Source organism: Pelecanus crispus, chromosome W (genome assembly GCF_030463565.1).
Source record: "Pelecanus crispus isolate bPelCri1 chromosome W, bPelCri1.pri, whole genome shotgun sequence".
NCBI classification, from domain to species: Eukaryota; Metazoa; Chordata; class Aves; order Pelecaniformes; family Pelecanidae; genus Pelecanus; species Pelecanus crispus.
The window spans coordinates 17,193,760-17,220,496 of NC_134675.1; the positions used below are offsets into that span (position 1 = coordinate 17,193,760).

General features: G+C 45.4%; 1 protein-coding gene across 2 annotated transcripts in view; it reads left to right on the plus strand.

Annotated features, from left to right (window-relative positions):
* LOC142596463 (transcription factor RFX3-like) overlaps positions 1-26,737 on the plus strand; it is a 107,193-nt gene that overhangs the window by 75,873 nt on the left and 4,583 nt on the right. For both annotated transcript variants that reach the window (XM_075725576.1, XM_075725577.1), the window contains exons 11-14: positions 22,225-22,322; positions 22,643-22,792; positions 25,095-25,303; positions 26,329-26,482. In XM_075725576.1, the coding sequence (XP_075581691.1) occupies positions 22,225-22,322; positions 22,643-22,792; positions 25,095-25,303; positions 26,329-26,482 (611 nt within the window). The remainder of the gene's footprint in view (positions 1-22,224; positions 22,323-22,642; positions 22,793-25,094; positions 25,304-26,328; positions 26,483-26,737) is intronic.

Sequence of the window (26,737 nt, forward strand, 5' to 3'; positions counted from 1 at the left end):
GAGCAGCAATCACTGCTCCCTGGCCAACCACCCCCCCCCCCCAGTTTATATACTGAGCATGATGTCATATGGTATGGAATAGCCCTTTGGTCAGTTTGGATCAACTATTCTGGCTGTGCCCCCTCCCAGCTTCTTGTGCACCTGGCAAAGCTTGGGAAGCTGAAAAGTCCTTGACTAGCATAAGCAGTACTTAGCAACAACTAAAACATCAGCGTGTTATCAACATTCTTCTCATACTAAATCCAAAACAAGCCCTATGCCTGCTACTAGGAAGAAAACTACCTCTATTCCAGCCGAAACCAGGACACCACTAAACCATGTCCCAAAGTGCCACATCTACCCGTTTTTTGAACACTTCCAGGGATGGTGACTCCACCACCTCTCTGGGCAGCCTGTTCCAATGCTTGACTACCCTTTCCGTGAAGACATTTTTCCTAATATCCAATCTAAACCTCTCCTGATGCAGCTTGAGGCAATTTCCTCTTGTCCTATCGCTAACTACTTGGGAGAAGAGACCAACACCCACCTCACTACAACCTCCTTTCAGGTAGTTGTAGAGAGCGATAAGGTCTCCCCTCAGCCTCCTCTTCTCCAGACTAAACAATCCCAATTCCCTCAGCTGCTCCTCATAAGACTTGTGGTCCAGACCCTTCACCAGCTTCATTGCCCTTCTCTGGACATGCTCCAGCACCTCGATGTCCTTCTTGTACTGAGGGGCCCAAAACTGGACACAGTATTCAAGGTGCGGCCTCACCAGTGCCGGGTACAGGGGGACAATCACTTCCCTGCTCCTGCTGGCCATGCTACTCCTGATGCAAGCCAGGACGCTGTTGGCCTTCTTGGCCACCTGGGCACACTGCTAGCTCCTGTTCAGCCGGCTGTCAACCAACATAACGTTGTCAAACACTTTAAGTCTTGTTTATTATTCCAGTCTACTATACTTTCTGTTCTATTTCCAGTACGAAGGACTCATCTATCGATTCTAGTATTATGGCCAACTGGCCATTATCAGGAATAGAGCTTTCTCTTCAATGTTGATTTTATAGTATCCATCATTGCTCAAGCATAGTATTTTTTTATGGCTGCTTTTGGTAGTAAATTATTTTAAATTGGTTTCCAGGAAGGTTAAACTTCTTCCTAAAACATTTATTATATGTATTGTATGTTGTGTTAAATATTAAAAAGAAATTATAATTACATATATATAAATATAATATATAATTATAAAAGAAATTATAAAAGAAATATTAGGAACCAACAGGGAAACACTGCTGAAGATCTTTGTCTTCATAGAGCCTCTGTCCTCTTCATAGCTGTCCTTTAAGTACTGGAATACTGTGATGATGTTCCCCTTGAGCCTTCTTTTCTCCGGGGAGAAAAGATCTAACCCCTTCAGTCTTTCCTCATAGGGCACGTTCTCCAGCCCTTTGATCATCTTTGTGGCCCTCCTTCAGACCCTCTCCAGCCTGTGTGTGTCTTTCTTCAATTGTGGAGACCAAAACTGGAAACAGTACTACAGGTGCGGCCTGACAAGGGCTGAGTAGAGTGAGATGATCATATCTCTATCTCTGGTAGTAATGCCCCTGCGGATACAGCCCAGGACCTGATTTGCCTTTGTTGCTGCAGCGGTGCACTGCTGACTCATGTAGAGCTTGTTCTCCACCAGCACCCCTAGGTCCCTTTCAGCAAGGCTGCTCCCCAGCCACACAGATCCTAGCCTGTACTGGGCTCTTTGGTTATGTTGTCCTAGGTGCAGAAATTTGCAAGTCTTTTAAATTTCAAACTGGCAATCTCTCTTTCCACACCTCTCGAGTGGATGGACCTCAGAGCAGGGACTGGGTGAGCAAAGTCCCTCCCACTGTAAGAGAAGATCAGGTTCAAGACCACCTGAGGAACCTGAACATACATAAGTCTATGGGACCCAACGAGATGCATCCGAGAGTCCTGAGGGAACTGGCTGATGTAGTTACCAAGCCATTCTCCATGATATTTGAAAAGTCATGGCAGTCAGAAGTCCCCGGTGACTGGAAAAAGGGAAATCCTGGAAGATATGTCGAGGCATACAGATGACAGGGAGGTGATTAGAGACAGCCAACATGGCTTCTCAGACTGGGCACGGAGCTCCAGTTCCTCCTGTTTGTTGCCCAGACTACATGCATTGGTATACATGCAACTTGAGGTGGCTGAACTTGGGGTTCTTGCCTTTGGAAAGGACTGGGGAGCATTCCTCACTACTCTGGTAGGTGTGCTCATCTACCCTGTTGCTTATGGATGATATACGGGTGTCACAGCTGTGGACTCTACCCCCCCAAGTTCGTTACTTTAAAGCACGATTCATGAAGTCAGTCAATATGCTGGTGAAAATTCTCCTGCCTCTTCTAGATCAGTGGATTCTATCTCTTCCCAATAGGCTGTATTCATTGAAGAACGTCCCGTGACCACAGAAACCAAAGCCCTGGTGACGGCACCAGCCATGAAGCCAGGTATTGATATGCATGATGCATTGACTTCTGCCTGCACTCCTATCCCTGATTCGCAAGACAGAGGAGAAGATCACTTGGGCCCCTGTCCCTTTCACTTGGGCCCCCAGGGCTCTCAAGTCCTCCTTGATCTTGCCCAGGTTATGCTTCACCATGTCATTGGTGCCCATATGGAAAAGAAGTAGGGGATAGTAGTCTGCACTTTTTACCAGTTGTGGCAGTCTCTCTGTGACATCCTGGATCTTGGCTACTGGCAAGCAGCAAACTTCCCTTGGCTGTATATCAGGCCAGCAGATGGGTGCCTCGGTGCCTCTCGCCCACTGCTAGCACTTGCCACTTTCTTTTGCAGCTTTTAGTATGTGTTGCTGGTGCGGTTTCTCCCTGTGAATCTTGCTCATTGGTTTTGTCCACTGCCAAGACTTCATATGTGTTGCTGGTTGGTACACACAAGGAAGGGGAGTGAAGCAATATCCTGTTCCCATGGGTCACCAGAGACCATGGTGCCTCCTTCTCCAAAGTGCTGTCTGGTCGCTGCTGAAGATCTTTGTCTGGTAGTCCTTGGAGGACAGTGCCATGAAGCCCTAATATTTCTTCTTCCAAAGTCTCAAATAATACTCTATTTCTTGTTCCCCCTCCCTAAAACAGCATAACCTGCTGACTTCCTCCTGCAGCTCCTCCACCCGCTGCCTGAGTGACTCCACCAGAGCACACCTAGCACAGGTGGAGCTTCCACCCTCCTCCACCCAGGAGTGTGGGGTACAGTCTTTGCATACCTCCACCTGGACAGCAGCTTCCCTGATAGGAAGCTCTGTCTGGGTGGCTGCCTCCACTCGTCCCAGGCTAGCCTGGCTAGGTAGCTGGTTCCTGGCTGCTGCAGAGCGCAGCCCTCGCCTGGTCTCTACCACCAGGCTTCCGACGATCCCAAAGCACTGCCTAATAAGCCCTTCTAATTCCTTGGAGACCTCAAGCTGCTGGGTAGGCTTGCACAGCCAACAGCTAGCTGGGGTACCATCGAGGCTGCAGCATAAGACTGTGGGCGAGCAGAGCGGGCAGCAGTCCGACAACTTGGTAGGATGTGCCGCCCTTCTCGCGCACCCTTCTGCTCGAACTGCCGCGCAAATTGCTGTGCCATTCCTCTCAGGCACCGTACCCTACAGCACCATACCCTGGTCACTGGCACTCCCTAGGGGCCAGTTATATGTGGCTTCCCACGGTTTGAAATGGCTGCAGCAACAGCTGGGACCACCCAACTCTCACCCGCCCCTCTTGCGAGACCTGTCGCCTGCTGGCCAGTCCCTCCACACACACAGCCCAAGGGTGTCGGGGGCCCAGAAACCCCCTCAAACACCCTCCAGGACCTCACAAGCCTCACACTCTTCTCAGCACGCAGCAAATACTGCTGCTGCCACTGCTGCTGCTGGCATTGGCTTTCCCGTGGTTTGAACTGGCTGGGGAACAGCCAGCACCACCCAAGCAAATGGAGCTCCTGACTGAAATCAAACACAAAAAGGAAGTACACAGAAGGTGGAAGCAGGGAGAGACTACTTGGGACAAACACAAAGATATGGCCCATGCATATAGGAAGGGAGCTCTGGAGATTGTCTAGTCCACGCCCCCCACTCCCCCCCCAGCTCAAAGCGGGTAGAAGAATATCTGCGCTGGTTTTATGCTTTTTTAGGCAATAGTGGATGTTCTTGTGAATCTTCAAGATTTCTTAGTGAGAGGCACTGAAGCATCCATTTGCCATCCAGACAAATGAGCCAGGGGCTGCTGATGCATTAAGAATCAACATGGAAACACCTGTGAAATGCCTCAAAGGAATTAGGCTGTGTTCCTCTAAAAATGCGCCAAGGTCGATAGGCCCACTTAAAGTGCCTCTATAGCAATGCACACAGCATGGGTAACAAACAGGAAAGATGGAAGCCACTGTGCACCTGGAAAGCTACGATTTAATCGCTATCACTGAAACTTGGTGGGACGAGTCGCACGACTGGAGCGCTGCAATCGATGCCTATAAACTGTTGAGAAAGCACAGGCAAGGAAGGAGGGGGGGGGGGGGTTGCCCTCTGTAAAAAAATGGATTGACTGCACAGAGCTGTCTTTGAAAAACAGCGATGAACAGGTTGAGAGCTTATGGGTAAAAATGAGGGAAAAGCTAACAAAGGAAACCTCATGGTTGGTGTTTACTACAGGCTACCTGATCAAGGGGAGGATGTCGATGAAGCATTCTTACTCCAACTACAGGAAGCATCACGCTCGCAGGCCCTGATTCTCCTGGGGGACTTCAATCACCCTCACACTGGCAATCTCTCTTCTCACATCTCTCAAGCCCCTGAACCTCAAGGCAGGGACTGGGGGGATGAAGTCCCACCCATCGTAGGAGAAGATCAGGTTCGAGACCACCTGAGGAACCTGAGCATACGCAAGTCCTTGGGACCCGACGAGATGCGTTCCAGGGTCCCGAGGGAACTGGCTGACGTAGTAGCCAAGTCACTCTCCATCATATTTGAGAAGTCATGGCAGTCAGACTACGTCCCCGGTGACTGGAAAAAGGGAAACGTTGCACCCATTTTTAAAAAGGGTAGAAAGGAAGACCCTGGGAACTACATACCAGTCAGCCTCACCTCCGTGCCCGGTAGGATCATGGAGCAGATCCTCCTGGAAGATATGTCGAGGCATATGGAAGACAGGGAGGCGATTAGAGACAGCCAACACGGCTTCACCAAGGGCAGATCGTGCCTGACTAACCTAGTGGCCTTCTACAATGGAGTGACTGCATCGGTGCACAAGGGAAGAGCTACGGATGTCATCTACCTGGACTTCTGTAAGGCCTTTGATATGGTCCCCCACAACATTCTGGCCGCTAAATTGGAGAGATATGGGTTTGATGGACGGACTGTTAGATGGATAAGGAACTGGCTGGATGGCCACGTCCAAAGAGTTACAGTCAATGGCTCAATGTCCAAGTGGAAACCGGTAACGAGTGGTGTCCCCCAGGGGTCCGTATTGGGAGCAGTACTATTTAATATCGTCATCAGCAACACAGACAGTGGGACTGAGTGCACCCTCAGCAAGTTTGCAGATGACACCAAGCTGAGTGATACAGTTGATTCGCTAGAGGGAAGGGATGCCATCCAGAGGGACCTTGACAGGCTTGAGGAGTGGGCCCATGCAAACCTCATGAAGTTCAACAAGGCCAAGTGCAAGGTCCTGCACCTGGGTCGGGGCAACCCCCAGCATCAGTACAGACTGCGGATGAATGGATTGAGAGCAGCCCTGCGGAGAAGGACTTGGGGATACTGGGGGATGAAAAATTGGACATGAGCCGGCAACGTGCGCTCGCAGCCCAGAAAGCCAATCGCATCCTGGGCTGCATAAAAGGAAGCGTGACCAGCAGGTCAATCCTCCCCCTCTACTCTGCTCTCGTGAGACCCCACCTGGAGTACTGCGTCCAGCTCTGGGGCATCCAGTTCTGTTAGAGCGGGTCCAGAGGAGGGTCACAAGAATGATCAGAGGGCTGGAACGCCTCTCCTATGAGGAAAGGCGGACAGAGTTGGGGTTGTTCAGCCTGGAGAAGAGGAGGCTCCAGGGAACCCCTATTGCGACCTTTCAATATATAAAGGGGGCAGAGAGAAGACTTTTTACCGGGGCCTGTAGTGACAGGACAAGGGGCAACAGTTTTAAACTGAAAGAGGGTGGATTTAGATTTAGGGCTCAGGAGCATATCTGAAATGCTTGTACACCAACACACGCAGTATGAGAAACAAACAGGATGAACTGGAAGTGTTGGTTAGTTCCCAGAACTATGATATCATTGCTATTAGTGAGACTTGGTGGAATGAGTCCCACGATTGGAGTGCTGGGTTGGAGGGCTACAGGCTGTTCAGGAGGGATAGGCAGGGCGTGCGAGGTGGAGGTGTCGCACTATATGTAAGGAGAGGTTTGATTTTACAGTTAGCGGTGATGTGGTGGAGAGCCTCTGGGTGAGGATTAGGGGGATGGAAAACAGAGGAGATGTAGTGGGTGTCTACTACCAATCACCCAGCCAGGATGTTAGCACTGATGAGTTATTCTATAGGCAATTAGGAGAAATCTCTGGATCAGTAGCCCTTGTCCTTATGGGAGATTCCAACTTCCCAGGCATCAGCTGGGAATATCATACTGCTGTGACAAGCAGGTCTTGGAAATTACTGAAGTTTGTGGGAGATAACTTCTTGTCACAAGTACTCAGTGAGCCAACTAGGAAAGATGCCCTCCTAGGCTTGTTGTTTGCGAATAGAGAAGGATTCGTGGGAGATGTGATGGTAGGTGGCTGTCTTGGCCACAGTGATCATGAAATGGTTGAGTTTAAAATTTTCAGTGTAATGAGAAAAAAGGACAGCAGAGTTGCTACCCTGGACTTCAAGAGAGAAAACTTTAAGCTACTCAGGGAGCTACTTAGCAGATCCCCTGGGAATCTGCCTTTGAGGGCTTAGGAGTCCACGAGTGCTGGTCAGTCTTTAAGAACCACCTTTTAAAAGCACAGGAGCAGGCAATCCCATTGTGTCGCAAGTCAAGCAAGCGGGGCAGAAGACCAGCTTGGCTGAACAGGGAACTCCTCGTGGAGCTCAAGAGGAAAAAGAAATTGTATGATCTCTGGAAGCAAGGTCAGGCTTCGCAGGAAGATTACAGAGCTGTGTAATATATGCAGGGAGAAGGCACAAAAGGCCAAAGCTCAATTAGAGTTGAAACTGGCCAGTGTTGTGTCAGACGACAAGAAGGGCTTTTTTACGTACCTTAATAGCAAGAGGAGGTCTAAGGAAAACATTGGACTGACACTTGTTGAAGATGGTCACCTGACTAATAGGGCTGAAGAAAAAGCAGAGGCATTCGATGCTTTTTTTTGCCTCAGTCTTTAATAATACTGGTAGACCTTGGGCTGCCCGGTCCCCTGAGTCGGAGGGCCACAAGAGCGGGAACAGTGACTTTCCATTTGTGGACACTGAAATTGTAAGGGACCAGCTGTATCAGCTGAATGTTCACAAGTCCATGCGGCCTGATGGGATTCATCCCAGAGTACTGAAGGAACTAGAGGATGTTACGGCAGGACCCTTCTCGATCATCTACCTAAGGTCTTGGGAGTCTGGGGAGGTCCCTGCTGACTGGAAGCTAGTCAATGTTATTCCAATTTACAAGGAGGGTGTGAGGGAAGACCCAGGAAACTACAGACCTGTTAGTCTAACCTCAGTTCCTAGAAAAATTATGGAGAAGATCATACTGGGTACTACTGAAAGGCATTTAAAGAATAATGCAATCATCAGGCACAGTCAACATGGGTTCACAAAGGGAAAGTCCTGTCTAACTAATTTGAGATCCTTCTATGATAGGGTCACCCGCCTAGTGGATGAAGGGAAGGCAGTGGATGTAGTCTTTCTGGATTTTAGTGAGGCTTTTGATACTGCCCCTCACAGCATCCTTCTGGACAAGTTGTCCAACTGTGAGATGAGCAGGTACATGGTGTGCTGGGTAAAGAACTGCCTGAACGGCAGGGCTCAAAGGGTTGTAGTGAATGGGGCTACACCTGGCTGGCAGCCGGTCACCCGTGGTGTTCCTCGGGGTTCAATTCTAGGGCCAGTTCTGTTCAATATTTTTATCAATGATCTAGATTCAGGAGTTGAATGTACCATTAGCAAGATTGCTGATGATACCAAATTGGGAGGTGCTGTTGACTCTCTTGAGGGACAAGAGGCCTTGCAGAGGGATCTAGATAGATTGGAGCATTGGGCAATCATCAATGGCATGAAATTTAACAAGTCCAAGTGCCAGATTCTGCACCTGTGACAGAGTAACACTGGGCACAAGTATAAATTGGGAGAGGAGTGGCTGGAGAGCAGCCCTGCAGAAAGGGATCTGGGGGTGCTGGTTGACAGCAGGCTCAATAGGAGTCAGCAGTGTGCCCTGGCAGCCAAGAGGGCAAACCGCATCCTGGGGTGCATTAGGAGCAACCTGATCTAGTGAAAGGCGTCCCTGCCCATGGCAGGGGGGGTTGGACCTTTAAAGGTCCCTTCCAACCCAAATCGTATGATGATTCTGTGATGATGATCCAGAGAGCTATGGCCCCTCCAACTACTGATGTTAGGACCCTCGCTCACTCCCGTAGCTGACACCACAGGCCCCAGGGTGCCTACGCCCCCCAGTCTGACTCCAGTAGCTGGGCACCAAATTTCACTCACATGCACACAGGTCTCACCAGCAGCTGGCACCTGTTCCTGGCAGCACGCATACACAGGGGACAGAGAGTGAGATTAATCAGAGCGATAGTTAAGAAATGATTTTAAAAGAAAATATAAGAAAATAGGACAGACTGCAGCGATCAGGCACAGGGCTCAGCCAGACAAGCGTACTGACCGGCCCCATTTTACCTGTGACTGGCCCGTTTTATCCCCCTTTCTGTCTATCCCCCCTCTTTGTTTCTCCCTGCTTCCCCTTCCCCCTGCAAGTCCCTTCATCGGTTTGTATAGTTCTATCAATTCCCGCATCCCTCCCAGTTTGGTGTCTGGGATCACCCCTGGTTTAACATCTTATCAGTTGCAAAGTTCAGGTTGATCTTCCTGGAAGTGGTGCCTGTAGTTCAAATTCCTTCCTAAAACATTTATTGCATGTTTTGTATGTTGTGTTAAATATTTAAAAGAAATTTCCTATTTACAATCCAGTATAATCCTTGTAAATACTACGTTTTATATCCTTTGTGTGGACCAAACAATAATCACTTCATAAAGTTGGATTAATATTTTAAGACATAGAGCCTCAGCTATCCTTGTAGCTAGCAAAGCTATTTTTGATACTGTAAATGACACCTTCTGCCATGGTGACCTCAAGTGTAATCACAGAACCATAGAATAGTTGAGTAGTTGAGGTTGGAAGGGATCTCTGGAGACTGTCTAGTCCAAACCCCCTCCCAACCCCCGCTCAAAGCAGGATCAACCAGAACAATTGCTCAGGACATTGTCCAGTCAGGTTTTGAATATCTCCAAGGATGGATACTCCACAACCTCTCTGGGCAAACTGGTCCAGTGTTTGACCACCCTTAGAGTAAAAAAGATTTTTCTTATTTTTAAATGGAAGTTCCTGTATTTCAGTTTGTGTGCATTGTCTCTCATCCTTTCACTGGGCACCACTGAGAAGAGTTTGGCTCCATCTTCTTTACTCCCCTCCCTCTACTGGGTATTTATATACACTGATAAGATCCCTCCTGAGCCTTCCGTTCTCCAGGCTAAACAATCCCAGCTCTCTCAGCATCTCCTCCTATGGGAGATGTTCCGATCCCTTCATCACTGCGGTGGCTCTTCGCTGAACTTGCTACAGTATGTCCATGTCTGTCTTGTACCAGGGAGCTCAGAACTGGACACAGTACTCCAGGTGTGGCCTCACCAGTGCTGAGTAGAGAGAAAGGATCACCTCCCTCAGCCTCCTGTCAACACTCTTCCTAATGCAACTCAGAATACCATTGGCCTCCTTTGCCGCAGGGGCACATTACTGGCTCACGTTCCGCTTGTTCTCCACCAGGACCCCCATGTCCTTCTCTGCAAAGCTGCTTCCCAGCCAGTCAGGCCCTAGCCTGTACTGGTGCATCGTGTTATTCCTTCCCCAGGGGCAGGACTTGGCATTTCCCTTTGTTGGAATGCATGAGGTTCCTGCCTGCCCATTTCTCCAAGACTGTCGAGGTCCCTCTGAATGGCACAACAGCCATCTGGTCTATCAACCGCTCCTCCCAATTCTGTATCATCTGCAAACTTGCTGAGGGTGCACTCTGTCACATCGTCCAGGTCATTAATGCAGTTGTTAAACAGTATTGGCCCAAGGATCAACCCCGGGGGACGCCACTAGAGGCTGGCCTCCAGCTAGACTTTATGCTTCTGATCACAACCATCTGGGCCTGGCAGTTCAGCCAGTTTTCAGTCCACCTCACTGTCCACCTATCTAACCTGTACTTTGTCAGCTTGTCTATGAGGATGTTATGGGAGACAGTGTCAAAAGCTTTGCTCAAGTCAAGATAAACAGCATCCGCTGCTCTCCCCTCGTCCACCAAGCTAGTTGACTCATTGTAGAAGGCTGGCAGCATAATTTTCCATTTGTAAATCCACGGTGACTACTCCAAATCACCCTGTGTCCTTTATGTGACACAAAATGGTTTCCATTATTATTTTCTCCATCACCTTTCCAGGGATCAAGGTGAAGCTGACCGGCTTGTAGTTCCCTGGATCCTCCTCTTTGCCCTTCTTGAAGACTGGAGTGTCATTTGCTTTCTTCCAGTCCTCAGGAACCTCCCATGATCACCATGACCGTTCAAAGATAATTGAGAGTGGCCTCACAATGACATCAGCCAGCTCCCGCAGCACTCATGGGTGCATCCCCTCTGGTCCCATGGACTTGTCTATGTCCAGTTAAGTGTTCTATAACTGGGTCCTCCTCTATCGAGGAGAATTTTTCCTTGCTGCAGACTTTCCCTCTGGTCTCAGAGGCCTGGGATTCCTGAAGGCAATCCTTACCAGTAAACACTGAGGTGAAGAAGGCATTCAGTACCTTGGCCTTTCCCATGTCCTTCTTCATCAGGCTCCCCGCCCCATTCGGCAGCAGGCCCACATTTTCTCTGGTATTCATTTTGCTGCTGATGTACCTGTAGAAACCCTTAATGTTGCCCTTCACATCCCTCGCCAGTCTCAACTCCAGGTGGGCTTTGGCTTTCCTAACCCGATCTCTGCACACTTGGACACTGTCTCTGCATTCCTCCTGGGTCACTTGCCCCTTTTTTCCAGTTCCTGTATGCTTCATGTTTGAGTTTAGTCAGGAGCTCCTTGTTCGTCCATGCAGACCTGTCACCTTTGCTTGATTTCCTGCTCATTGCAATGGACCATTCTTGAGCTTGGAGGAGGTGATCCTTGAATATCAACCAGCTTTCCTGGACCCCTTTGCTCTTCAGGTGTATAGCCCGTGAAATTCTTCCAAGGAGATCCCTGAAAAGGTCAAAGTCTGCTCTCTTCAAGTCTGGGGTAGTCATCCTGCCATTTGCCTTGTTCCCTCCTCTCAGGATTCTCAACTCCATCATCTCATGGTCAATGCAGCCCAGGCTGCCCCCCAACCTTCACACCGCCAACCAGTTTCTAAGAATTGTAAGAAAAGCTTCCTTGTTTGTAAGAATTGCATCCAGCAGAGCATCTCCCCTTCAGCCCTGTTTTGCTGATTACAAGCTCGCTCTCATTTCCATAACACCCTGCACCCTTTGCTTGCCAACCCATTCCACCACTCCCTCGCTTGGTTATGGGTCATCATCTCCCTCCCCTGTCATTTCTAGTTTAAAGCTCTCCTCACCAGGTTGGCCAGCCTGTTGGTAAAGATGTTTTTGCCCCACTTGGCCAGGTGGATCCCATCTCTCTCTAGCAGTCTTCAGTCCTTAAAGAAGGGTCCCCATGGTCATAAAATACAAATACCGATTGTCATCGCCAGCTGGGCAACCAACTGTTGATCCACAGGATCCTTCCATTCCTCCTCAAGCCCTTGCTTCTCACTGGAAAGATCAAGGAGAACACTACCTGGGCCCCCATGCCCTTGACCGTTGCCTCCAGATGCATGTAGTCACACTTGATAGGCCTCTGGCATTATAGAGATAATTGCTCTGATGGCTGGAGGTGGTGCCCTGTGACACATTAACACCATTGCTCAGGACATGGATGCTGTTCTCTGCAAAGTTTCTGGCCCCCTTCTGAGCAAAGTGCTGCATCTGTTGGCTGCCTCTGTTAGCTATGCTGTAAGAAGCAACTCAGGAAAATATTTGCAAGTACTGCTTTGTAGAAATACCCCATCATAGGCAGGTTTCTTTTTTTCTGGATAATCGGAAAGGTAACAACAGCAGCTGGCCAAAAAAAATGTCTTTCATCCTTTCACTGGGCACCACTGAGAAGAGTTTGGCTCCATCTTCTTTACTCCCCTCCCTCTACTGGGTATTTATATACACTGATAAGATCCCTCCTGAGCCTTCCGTTCTCCAGGCTAAACAATCCCAGCTCTCTCAGCATCTCCTCCTATGGGAGATGTTCCGATTTTTATGAGTTTCATCTTTTTTCTTTTCTTGATTTTCAGTATTGGGGGGGGGGGGATAATCCACATAACCTACTCTGTCACATAACTTCCTAATAAATATTACCATAAAAGAAATTAACAGTGAGGAAAAACTTTTTGAAAAACAAGCTCTAAGTAAAATTTGGTCAGTTGAAATTTTTGTGAAAAATTTTTAGTGCCCACAAAACAAATGAAAAACTACTGTGTAGGAAAAAGCCAAATTTCTTTGTTTAAAAAGAAGTCAAACACTCTATACTTGAATCGGGAGTAAAGTTGATTGTTATCTAATTATTCTAGCAAAAGACCAGAGCCACTGTGTATTACTGGCAATAGATCCTTTCCCCTGAGAATGGCCTTTTTATCTCTTCACAAGTGACAGGATGGACAGTAACAAACTTGTTTGGGAGTTCCTATTCCAGGCAGAGAAGTTATGTTCAAGGTATTTTTCTCACTGTATTTCTCAATTTCAGCAATTACAAGTACCGGAAAGACTGCAAAATCTTGTTATTTGTGAGATTTGTGTAGGAGAGAGATTTCAGATGAGAACCCAAGATTTTTGAATGCTTATCCAAAAATAAATGTTCTCCTCGTAACTTTTTTTGCTATGTAACTTAATGTGTGTTTAGTAACACTTTACAAACCACCAGGATGAACTTAGGCCATTTATTTTGCACCAGATGGTTCTTAAGGCTCTGTGGAAGAGGTTTTTTGGCAAATTTGATGATAGCCAGATCAACTTGAAGAATGTTTGGAGCATGTAGGTGCTTAGGCTTTTGGTAATGGCTGGGTATGTTAACCACTATTTACAGGTGTCCTGGTTTTGGCTGGAATAGAGTTAATTTTCTTCCTAGTAGCTGGCATAGGGCTGTGTTTTGGATTTAGAATGAGAAGAATGTTGATAACACACTGATGTTTTAGTTGTTGCTAAGGACTGCTTATGCCAGTCAAGGACTTTTCAGCTTCCCATGCTCTGCCAGGTGCACAAGAAACTGGGAGGGGGCACAGCCAGGATAGTTGATCCAAACTGACCAAAGGGCTATTCCATACCATATGACGTCATGCTCAGTATATAAACTGGGGGGGGGGGGGGTTGGCCAGGGGCAGCGATCGCTGCTCGGGAACTGTCTGGGTATCGGTCGGCGGGTGGTGAGCAATTGCATTGTGCATCACTTGCTTTGTATATTGTTATTATTATTATCATTATTATATTGTTATTATTATCATTACTATTTTACTTTATTTCAATTATTAAACTGTTCTTATCTCAACCCAGGAGTGTTTCTCACTCTTACTCCTCCAATTCTCTCCCCCATCCCATCGGGGTCGGGGGAGCGAGCGAGCGGCTGCGTGGTGCTTAGTTGCTGGCTGGGGCTAAACCACGACACAGGGCAGAAGACAGCAATTTTTTTAAATTTAGTGTATCATTTTCAGAGCTCCTTAGAAATTTGTGATCACTCTATACATCACTGTCCTCTAATAATATAGTGTTTAGCTAGAAAGAGGGAATATTATTTCTTTAGAATTTAGAATTCCTCTTTCTTCATAGCTAAAGACTTTTTTTTTTTTTCAAATCAGGATGACACTGAGCTGTTGCTTTCCACACTTATTTTTTACAACAGATCATCCTGTAATACAGTGGGGTGAAAAAGATCTTACGTTAGGTGTTTTACATAGCATTTGTCCAGAAAAACAATAATAATTTCCTTAAATAACTAAATATCGTTGACACATTATTTATAGCATTCCTTATACTTTGACTTTTTTTTATTCTGCGGGTAATAAATTAACATGAGTGAATGCTTAGTTAATTGGGAAGTGCATACAAAAAATGTTTATGTAGAAGCATAAGTGGGTTAGATGATTGGCAGTGCAAAAGAGCGTTTGTTCTTTGCCTGGAAACCTCAAAAAAGGAAAAAAAAAAAAAAGACAAAAAAGCCTGTTCCATAGAGCTAGTACAGAAGTTTCATAAACCAAATTAAATTTCAGATGAACATCCACATTTGGGGGCAGTTACATAAACTAGTCATCACTACAAATTTGAAGAAAAGGATGCTGTGAAAAATAAAATATTTCTTTTTTTTTTAAGAAAATTGGCTAACTTTGCTAGTGGAAGTTCTTAATTACAAGATTCATTGATTACTCAAGTTGAAAAAGGGCATTTCTCATATTAGGTGACTTCCATTAACCATTAATTCTTTCTCTACCAAAAATGGTGTTTTGCCTCATAAACAAAATCCAGTCTTTACTTGGACTGTTTCTTCTTAGATGTAGTGAAAAAGAAAAAAAAATCACTTAAAGGTAATATGATTTCCCTTTTCTAGTTTTTTCTTCTTCATTATTGTAGCATCATTCATTCTCCACCACCAAGATTTCACAGCAGTAAGAGCAATCCTACCTTCTGTTAAACACATTCTTATATATTGCTTATTGATACTGTCTTTGAACACTGCACATTGCATTTTGTTTTTCAGAACTAAAATAAACAGCATGTTGGCAATGGTTCAGGGTACTTCGAGCTTACTTGAGGAAACTGCAGTATTGCAATAATTGCCATTTCCTACAGGGTTTTGCTCTTTAAAAGCAAAAGCTCTTAGGCAAAAATTGAAGGCGGAAAATTCATGATGGAAGTTTTCGGGATATAGGAAACAATTGTTGCAATTACTGATGCACCTGTAGGAATGCCAAAAAGAATTTTCACTGCTGATCATAAGTTTCTTGAAAGGGTCTTAGGTGAAGTGGTCAGTTCTGCTCGTTAAATCAGAAACTAAATAACTGTTACATAAAATAGAATCAAAGAATAATTCAGGTTGGAAGGGACCTCAGGAGGTCTCTAGTCCAACCTCCTGCTCAAAGCATGGTCAATGCTGAATTCAGACCAGTTTGCTCAAAGCCTTACCCAATCAGGTCTTGAAAACATCTAAGGACGGAAACTACACAAACCTCTCCGGGCAACCAGTTGCACTGCTTAACTGTCCTCCTGGGTTGCTTGTGCCCTGCTTTGTTGTTCCTCTAGCAGATACTGGGGTTGTTCAAGTCTCTCATGAGAACCAGAGCCTGTGAACATGAGGCTTATTCCAGTTGCCTGAAGACGACCTGTACTGGCTTTATGTGGCAAGGTTTTGGTAGAGGTGGGGGGGTGCAGGGATGGCTTCTGAGAGGAGACACCAGAAGCTGCCCCCATGTCAGACAGAGCCAGTTCCAGCTGGCTCCAAGATGGACCCGCTGCTGGCCAAAGTCTGAGCCAATCAGAGACATTTGTGTCACCTCTGTGATAACATATTTAAGAAAGGGTAAAAAACTGCTGTGCAACAACAGCTGGGAGAGAGGAGTGAGAATATGTGAGAGAAACAACTCTGCGGACACCAAGGTCAGCGAAGAAGGAGGGGGACGAGGTGCTCCAGGCGCCGGAGCAGAGATTCCCCTGCAGCCCCTGGTGAAGACCATGGTGAAGCACATTGTCACCCCACACGACAGCAGGTGGGTGTGCCCCGAAGGAAGCTGCAGCCCATGGAGAGCCCATGCTAGAGCAGGCTCCTGGCAGGAACAGTGGCCCTGTGGAGAAGAGCCCATGCTGGAGCAGGTTTTCTGGCAGGACCTGTGACCCAGTGGGGGACCCACGCTGGAACGGTCCGTTCCTTAAGGACTGCACCCCATGGAAAGGACCCATGCTGGAGCAGTTCTTGAAGAACTGCAGCCTGTGGGAAGGACTCACATTGGAGAAGGTCATGGAGGGCTGTATCCCGTGGGTGGGACCCCACGCTGGAGCTGGGGAAGAGTGTGAGGAGGAAGGAGAGGCAGAGACAAAGCGTTATGAACTGACCGCAACCCCCATTCCCCATCCCCCTGCACCGCTCAGGGGGAGGAGGAGGTAGAAGAGTCAGGAGTGAAGTTGAGCCCGGGAAGAAGGGAGGGGTGGGGGGAAGGTGTTTTTAGATTTGTTCCTATTCCTCATTATCCTACTCTGCTTAATTGGCAATAAATTACATTAATCTTTCCCAAGCTGAGTCTGTTTTGCTAGTGACGGTAATTGCTGAATGGTCTCCCTGTCCTTATTTCGACCCATGAGCTTTTCATTGCATTTTTCTCCCCCGTTCTGTTGAGAAGGGGGAATGATAGAGCAGCTTGGTGGGCACCTGGTGGCCAGCCAAGGTCAACCCACCACAAGACTTCATCATCTTCTTCCTGATCAAGCAGTCTGTATCAGATACCCACAACATCACCCACGTTGGTATGCCATCTAACCCGGACCCTTAAGCTCTCACCTGGCTTATCATCCATCCCTAGGCACAGCTCCATGCATTCCAGCTCCTCTTTCATATAGAGCGCCTTCTTGGCTTGCTTTCCCTAAGGAGTCTGTATCCATCCATTGCAGCACTCCAGTTGTATGAGCCATCCCACAATCTCTCTGTGATCCCTGAGATTGTAGCCCTGCAAATGCTCACAGACGTCTAATTCCTCCTATTTTTCCCCATGTTGCATGCATAAGTGTGCAGACACTTCAGAGAGGCACCCAGTCGTACCAATTTCCCCAAAAGGGCGTGAAAGCTTTCCCATAATGCTGATCTCCTGACACTTCCTTAGTAATGTGCATATGCTTGACGTGGTCTGCTTTCAACCCGGTTTTGTTGATTATGAATGAGGTCCCTCCTGTTTACCCCACATCCTTTGCTTGCCCATCCAGTCTATGACTTCCTCACTTGACTGTTGGTCATCCCTTGTTGGATTACAGCACAAATCCAGACAGTGATGACCCTAAAAAGACTGTGATAGAGCAGTGCCCTATCGCTGGGAATAAGCTGAAATGAGCAATAGAAACCAGACCCCTCCAGCAGACCAGAAGGTGGTTTACAACAAAAGGGTACTGACTAAAAATTTTAACAGCCACCCCTATGGCTTTTGGTCATGGGCATGCGCTAGAAGCACCCCTTTTCTGCTATTCTGTCAGGGCCTAGCAACTACAGGAAAAGTTATTTTGTAAAACCTCTTTTGGAGAATGCCATTCAGAGAGATATCAACAGCCTGTAGAAATGAGCTGACAGGAACCTCATGTACTTCAACAAGCAGGAGTGAGTGCCAAGTCATGCCCCTGGGGAAGAACAACCCCATGCACTGGTACATGCCGGGGGGAGGGGGGCAGCCAGCTGGAAAGCAGCTTTGCAGAAAAGGACCTACGGGTCTTGGTGGACACCAAGTTGAACATGAGCCAGTGGTGTGCCCTTGCCGCAAAGAGGGCTAATGGTATCCTGGGCTGCATTAGGCAAAGCATTGCCAGTAGGTCCAGGTAGGCGATCCTTCCCCTTTATTCAGCACCAGCTGAGTACTGTGCACCTGGAGTCCTGTGTCCAGTTCTGGGCTCCCCAGTACAAGAGAGACATGGACATACTGGAGAGAATCTAATGAAGGGCCATGAAGATGTTTAAGGGACTGAAGCATCTCTCCTGTGAGGAAAGGCTGAGAGACCTGGGACTGTTTATCCTAGAAAAAAGAAGGCTTCAGGTGTGGGGGGGATCTTATCAGTGTGTTTAAATACCTGAAGGGAAGGTGCATAGAGGATGGAGCCAGGCTCTTTTCAGTGGTGCTCTAGGTGGCCCTGCTTGAGCAGGGGGTTGGACAAGATGACCCCCAGAGACTCCCTTCCAACCTCAACTATTCTGTGATTCTGTAAAAAATGAAAACCTTGCTGCCAACACCAGCCACACACCCAATCGTTGACCTGCAGGATCCATCCCTTCATCCTCAAGCTCTTTCCCCTCACCAGTAAGATCAAGAAGAACACCACCAAGGCCCCCATGTCCTTGACTATTGCCCCCAGAGTCATATAGCCACACTTGACACTTTCCAGGTATGTCTCCCTTTGCAGTATCATTGGTGCCCACATGGAAGAGCAGCAGAGATTAATAGCCTGAGGGCCAGAGAAGCCTTAGCTGGTTTTCAACCGTGTCCCACATCCAAGCCCCCAGCAAGCAAACCTCCCTAAACAACTCAGCAGTGAGTTATTCACTACCACATGACTCAGGTTCCACCAGCATGGATGCTTTGTTTGACAGACCTCCCAGCTCCTCATCTGCTATGAGGGCACTGATTCTATTTTGTAGTTGCAAATCTTCAGGTGGAGAAGGAGCCTTCCTCCTGGTGCCAGAAGTCACAAGCTTCCACCCTCCACCATCATGGGAGTCCCCACTTCCCAACCCAATAAGCACAAACTGCTCCTGCTCCTCCTTCAGTACAGTTGGGGGTTTGTGCTCTTGAAGCTACAGGATTTCAGAGGAGAACTGGTCAGATCTCTTTCTCACCATCTCTGATGCTGTGCAGTCTGCTGACCTCCTCCCATAGCTCCTTTACTTGACAACACAGATCCTCAACAAGCGCACACCACCCGCAGGCTATAAGACTATCTTCTGCTGCCCCAGCATCAGCAAAACCTGAGGCTGTATCCTCCTTCTGGAGCTCCATCTAGGCCAAGGCTTCTGACATTTCAGGGACAGTTGCTCTAACAGCTGCTAGGGACCATGTCCTATAACACATCCCCACCATTTTTGAGGATACAGACACTGCCCTAAGTAGTTACTAGACCCCACTCACTACAAACTACTGACTTTGTTCATTGTGCTCTAGGCTGGCACTTATATAGGCCACTCCCTAGTAGTTGCTGAAAGGGTGCTTGACTGTCCCTAATCAGGAGTCAGCTGGAACAAAAGCTCAATGCCCTCTTTAATCAAGAACAGCTGACAGAGCCTGTTAGAACTGCTAGAGCTGGCTAGAAATCAGAGTCTCCTGTAACTAGGAAGATGCAGTTAAGGAGCACTTAAGCCTTTTAGATGTATACAAGCCCATGGGACCAGGTGGGATGCATCCAAAGGTGCTGAAGGAGCTGACTGATGTCATTGCAAGGCAACTCTCTATCATCCTCAAAAGGTCACAGCAACTGGGTGAAGTTCATGATGACTGGAAAAAGTCATATCACACCCATCTTCAAGGACAAAAAGGAGGATACCAGGAACTACAGGACAGTCAGCCTCACCTCAGTCCCTAGAAAGGTTATGGAACAAGTCCTCCTGGAAGCTATTTGTAAATACATGAAGGACAAGAAGGTGATGGGAGCAGCCAAGGTGGATTTACCAAGGGCAAATCATTGCTTTCTATGATGAGGTGACTGGCACTGTGGACAAGGGGAGGCAGTGGATGTTGTATACCTTGACTGAAGAAAGGCCTTTGACATAGTCTCCCATAATCTCCTTATCACCAAATTGTTGAGATATGGGCTGGATAAGTGAATGATAAGGTGGGTGGAAAATCACCTAGACTGCTGGGCTCAAGGAGTTGTGATCTGTGGTGCAAAGTCCAGCTGTGGGCCGGTAACTAGCAGGGTCTCTCAGGGATCAGTACTGGGACCAATGCTGTTTAAGGTCTTCATTAGTGACCTGGATGATGGGACAGAATGCACTCTCAGCACGTTTACAGATGATACCAAATGGGGGGGGGGGGGGGGCTCTACATGCTGGAGGTCAGAGGGACCTGGAAAGGCCAGAGAAATGGACTGATGGGATCCTCATGAAGTTTAATGTGGATAAATGCCAAGTCTTGCAGCTGGGATAGAATAACCCCATGCAACAACATAGACTGGGGGGCTGACTGTCTACAAAGCAACTTTGCAGAGAAGAACCTGGGGGTCCTGGTGGAAAGCAAGTTGAATATGAGCCAGCAGCAAAATGTCCATTGAGTTTATTTAGTCCATGACTTTGGGCTCCATCTGTTATGGTGGTCACTCAGGACAGGAGAGGTCGTGTGTTGCATGGAGTTATTGGGCACCAAAGCCAGCTCAGGTCGGGTCACTGCTGCACTTGCACTGCTTCTTGTAAGACTTGTCCTCCATTGGTTCAGGTGGCTCCTGCTATAGTAATTCCCATGACATGCAACTCAAATCATGGGTTACAACAATTTAAAGGTATTTCCATTACAATCTCCACCCCTGGTGCCTTTGGACCAGATCATAGGGTTTAACATTGCAATGAACTCCTCCCCTTGCCCCTGCTCTGGCTTGGACTTATCCACAGACTGCAGTCCCTTAGGGGTGTACCTGCTTCAATGTGGAACCCTATCTGTGAGCCACAGTCTCTCCAGGGGTATACCTGCTGTGGCATAGACTTATCCAGAGCCACAGTCTCTTTGAGGTGCACCTGCTCCAGCGTGGCCTTACCCACAGCCACAGTCCCTTCAGGAGTAAACCTGCTCCAACATGGCCTTACCCATGGCTGCAGTCCCTCCAGGGATGTATCTGCTCTGTCATGGGCTTATCCATGGTCACACGCTTTGAGATGCTCCAGCATGACCTTATGCACAGCCACTGATGCTTCAGGGTGTACCTGCTGCAGCATGGACATAACCACAGCCACAAGTGCTTCAAGGTGTAACTTCTCCAGTGTGGACTTATCCTTGGGCCACAATCCCTTCAGAGGTATACCTGCTGCAGCACAGACATAACCATGGCCACAGATGCTTCGAGATGTATCTGCTCTGGCATGGACTTATCCACGGCCACAGACGCTTCGGGGTGACCTGCTCCCACGTGGACTCATCCACAGGTCACAGTCTCTTCGACTCGAGTTCTCATTGGAGTTCCAGCCTCTCCAGTACAGCAGCACAGAAACAGCAGTGATGTCCTGGCCATCTGCCAGTCCAGGCGCATGGCCATTGCTGTTATCAAAATGTTCCCAGGCACAGTGGAGTAAGATGATAAGCAGTACAGCACTACAGCAAAAGCAAAAAGCAGCCACTAACGAGCACTAGACTCTAATATACAGTGAGGCACGCAAGCCCCATGGCAAGCACAGGAGCCTGTCAATTAATAGCTAAACAGCAATAACAGCTATAAATTCGATCTAGCACATTCCAATCAAATCTGTTGTTATCTCGAACCCTTCAAGCCCCGCGTTGGGCGCCAAAAAGGACTGTCGCGGTTTAACCCCAGCTGGCAACTAAGCACCACGCAGCCGCTTGCTCACTCCCCCTCCAGTGGGATGGGGGAGAGAATCGGAAGGGTAAAAGTGAGAAAACTCGTGGGTTGAGATAAAGACAGCTTAATAAGTAAAGCAAAAACTGCGCACACAAGCAAAGCGAAACAAGGAATTCCTTCACTACTTCCCATTGGCAGGCAGGTGTTTAGGGCCATCTCCAGGAAAGCAGGGCTCCATCGCGCGTAACAGTTACTTGGGAAGACAAAGGCCATCACTGTGAATGTCCCCCCCCTTCCTCCTTCTTCCCCCAGTTTTTATTGCTGAGTATGACATCATATGGTACGGAATATCCCTTTGGTCATTTGGGGCTGTGTCCCCTCCCAACGTCTTGTGCACCCCAGCCTACTCGCTGCTGGGGTGGTGTGAGAAGCAGAAAATGCCTTGAATCTTTGTAAGCACTGCTCAGCAGTAACGAAAACATCCCTGTGTTATCAACACTGTTTTGGTCACAAATCCAAAACATAGCCCCATACTAGCTACTATGAAGAAAATTAACTCTATCCCAGCCAAAACCAGCACAGCCAATAAATGCAGCAGATCTCAATGTGGCGTATTTAAATACTGAGTATGCAAAAGGTTTCAAGAGAGGCACCTTGCCATCTTTTTCATTTTATTTTTATTCTTTTAATGTTTAGGTGCCTTGACCCAAGCCATTCGCAATTTTGCAAAAAGCCTTGAAGGTTGGCTTTCCTGTGCCATGAACAATATTCCACAGAGAATGATACAAACCAAGGTAAACAAAGTTTGCTGCAGTTTTCTTCACTTTATGCAATTTTACATTAGATGTCATTTAAGATCTAAAAGTAGCAGCATTTTAACTTTTATGCTAAATCTCATATTTAGGTTGAACTTCAAACATGAAACATGGGATTGGAAATAACTTTTTTTTTTTTCCAGAAAACATTAATAGGAAAAACTGTATTTGTTCCATTATATGTGAATTGCAATATCTGAGGGCTCATAAATTAATACAGCAATTTTAAAATTAAAATAGATGAAACAGAAGACCTGTTGATAAGTACAATGTGTTCAGATAAATGGATTTCTTCATAGGTTGCCGCTGTAAGTGCCTTTGCCCAGACTTTGAGAAGATACACATCTCTTAATCACCTGGCTCAGGCAGCTCGGGCTGTGCTTCAGAACACTTCTCAGATCAACCAGATGCTCAGTGATCTCAACCGTGTTGATTTTGCCAATGTACAGGTAAACTGTGTTTAAAAAACAGACTTTAAAAAATTTTTATTTCCCCCCAAATTTTTTATTTTTATTGTTAGTTCTTATTATTCCATCAAGAAAGCAAAGTAGGAACATTTTGCTGATTTTTATATATGCAGTGATTCAGTTGAAAGTTTCCAGCTTACACTTTGGCCGTAAAGAAAATAACACCTCAGAACCATTATCTATTTCCATTTTCTCTGAAGGCTTCTTATCTTTCAGACCATGCATTCTGCCACTTTTTATTTAATGCAGATGAAAGTGTAGAGTACATGTGTTCTTATAATGAATAGCATGAACAGTGCCTGAAGATGAAATCTTGGATAGTAGTATAGCTTCTGATCTTCCATAAAAAAATATTGATCATACAGCACTATTTCTAGTACAGATTGTTTCATTACATTTATTTTTATTTCAAAGACAATATCATTAGTATACTTTCTTTAATTTTTTGTGTTTACATTTCCAGCCATTCCTAAGTAACTGGTTAGAACTAGTTTCTAGTTATCTGTAAAACATCAATTTATTATTTTTCATTAGGTTTAGAAAAAGGTTTCCCTTTTACTTCTTTCTTCTCCTTAGAAGAAACATTAATTTTCTCCTGTTGCTCAACTAACTGACATGGCCCAGATTACTGGTAGTCATACGTTTGTCTTCTTTCATGAACAAACATTTTAACACATTTTTATCTTAACAGAAGTTCCGAAGTTCACTAGCAACAGTTAAATTGGTTTTGCTTGTTGCAAACACCTTTGAATAAATAAAATTTAACACAGATATAGTTATATTGCATAATGGTGTGCAAACTACCTAAGATTTAGTATGTGACCAAATATATGGTATATTAAATATTGTTCTGTGGTAAGATATAGGGTCTATGAATGTTGAGATGTTAACTTGGCGTGTGATAGCTAGAGTTTAAGAATATGGCCTATATTAAATCGATATTGGTTTTCTCTAAGTTCTATTTAACAGAAGTGTCTTATTGGTCTTACTTAAACTTAAAAATGTAATATAATCACATTCTATGATAATACTGTGAATTGCTCATTATTGTACATGGACTGTTTGTCCAGTTGTGTGCCATTTATATTACTCATTAAGCAATGTGCAATATATTGCAGACTATGGATAAACACAACCACCCTTTTTTGCCTATTGTCATGGTTTAGCCCCAGCCAGCAACTAAGCACCACGCAGCTGCTCCCTCACTCCCCCTACCCCAGTGGGATGGGGGAGAGAATCGGAGGAGTAAGAGTGAGAAACACTCCTGGGTTGAGATAAGAACAGTTTAATAATTGAAATAAAGTAAAATAGTAATTATAATAATAACAATATAATAATGATAATAATAACAATATACAAAGCAAGTGATGTACAATGCAATTGCTCACCACCCGCTGACCGATACCCAGACACTTCCCGAGCAGCGATCGCTGCTCCCCGGCCAACCTCCCCCCCAGTTTATATACTGAGCATGACGCCGTATGGTATGGAATAGCCCTTTGGTCAGTTTGGATCAACTATTCTGGCTGTGCCCCCTCCCCGCTTCTTGTGCACCTGGCAGAGCATGGGAAGCTGAAAAGTCCTTGACTAGCATAAGCAGTACTTAGCAACAACTAAAACATCAGTGTGTTATCAGCATTCTTCTCATACTAAATCCAAAACACAGCACTATGCCTGCTGCTAGGAAGAAAATTAACTCTATTCCAGCCGAAACCAGGACACCTATAAAACAAAGCTTTTTTTAAAGTAAAAATGTAATTTTAAAATGTTTTAAAATGTTTTTAAGTAAAAATGTTTTTAAGTAAAAATTAAAAAATGTAACAGAAATTGTATTTGGTCTTAACTACTTCAAAGCAATAGGAACCATGGTATTTTGGTTTCTTGGTTCCTCTTTATTTCTTACTCTCTCAAGTTCCATTTGACTGTCCTTTCCACTCCTTCTTCCTGTAGTCCCAAGCCTGACATTTCCTGAAATTTTTACTCAAAAAATTATGAATGAGGGAAGCTAAAAATTCTTTCATGAAAATGAATATGAAACATTGCAATGTATTTGTGTTTTTTCCATTGTATTTTTGTGTGTGTGTGTGCTTTATTTGATGCCCATTTTCATACTTTTGGTTCCTTACTCTCATTTTCTTCCAACAAAACTGAGAGAGACATGAAAATAAAAATGCTCATTAGTTTGTCTAATAAGTGTATTTCATCCTTTTCATTTAATTGTTCAATCTTTAAGAATAATTTACATTTTGTGTTTTGCTTTCATGTTTGCCATGTGTTGTAACAGGAACAGGCTTCCTGGGTGTGTCAGTGTGATGACAATATGGTTCAAAGACTAGAAACAGATTTCAAGATGACTCTTCAGCAGCAGAGCACTCTGGAGCAGTGGGCTGCCTGGCTTGATAATGTAATGATGCAAGCATTGAAACCATATGAAGGAAGACCCAGCTTTCCTAAAGCAGCACGGCAATTTCTTTTAAAATGGTCTTTCTACAGGTAGTTCTTAATAGTCTTCTAAATTATTTTAGCTATCTTATTATTTGCTGAACTGTATGCTGTAATAATGTTGACAAAATTAATATCGGACAATAGTTCCCAAGAAATGAAGAGCCCCCCTCCCCGAAAGATTAATGTTGTTAACATTAAACACAGGGCTATGTGCAACTCAGCAGTGGATGAAATGATCCTTGTATATTATTTTAAAGGCCTTGTGCAAGTGTAATGAGGTTAGAATTTTATCCTGATTTGGAAACATTCTGTGAAACATTTTGGATTGAATAGCTATACAATTTTAAAGCCAATGTTCTTAATACTATTTATTAAAATACCATGGCTTCTATTTTTATTATGTGGGGAAAACAAAATATTTTTTAATGTGTAAAGACAGCAAGACAATATTTGTCATCAAGAAAAATATTCCATGTCATCTGCTACTGTATCAGTTATAGTAAAGCTAGGTTTTTTCAGAATGGTACATTGTAGCATCTACTTTCTGAGGGTATCATATGGATGTTTTCATCCACAATCTGCATTTTTCTATTATAAGGTATACACAAACTTATTTAAATTTTACAAGTTTAAAAATCATACCAATTATAACCTTTGAACTAGGAATGTGAGCACAACAGACACAATATTTTGGACTACTTTGTTTAAAATTAAATAATCTTAATACAATTTTATTATTTAAAATTTTAACAAAGAACTTCCTTCCACTAAGGTCAGTTTTTACATGCACTCAGATATTGGTAATTGTGCATATACCAAAACAAAACCCTTCCTGTCTTTTTGAAAATTTAGCTTCTAGTTGTGTAATGTGGTCTCCAACCATGCTTTCAGAAAAAGGGGAGAGGCAAATAATTGTCTTTCCCAGGCATTTCTTTCTGAAGACGCCATAAATCAGCTGTTTGTGGATAGCATTACTTTAAAAAATATTATTCTTGAAGTGCATATTCCATATTAATAAATTATTAAAGAATTGTGTTATTTATTTCATAATTTTTTTCCCCGTATTTAAATAGCTCAATGGTGATTCGAGATTTAACCTTACGCAGTGCTGCTAGCTTTGGCTCTTTTCATCTGATCCGCTTGCTGTATGATGAGTACATGTTTTACTTAGTAGAACATCGTGTTGCTCAGGCAACAGGAGAGACGCCTATCGCAGTTATGGGAGAGGTAAGATAATATGCAAGACAATGGATTGGTGGATTTAGTGATCAATTTGGATATGCATCTACAATTTTCTTTAATGTTTACATGGAGCTATGGGATATTTTGTAACATAACTGTTGCAGATTGAGTTGCAAATACATTGTCATCTTCAAATTTGTGTTATATACCTTAATCCATGGTTCCTTGGCTGATTGTTTTTCAGAGTACTAAAACCACAATGACTTCTAACACTGATTCTCTGCAAATGAGTTTGCTCAA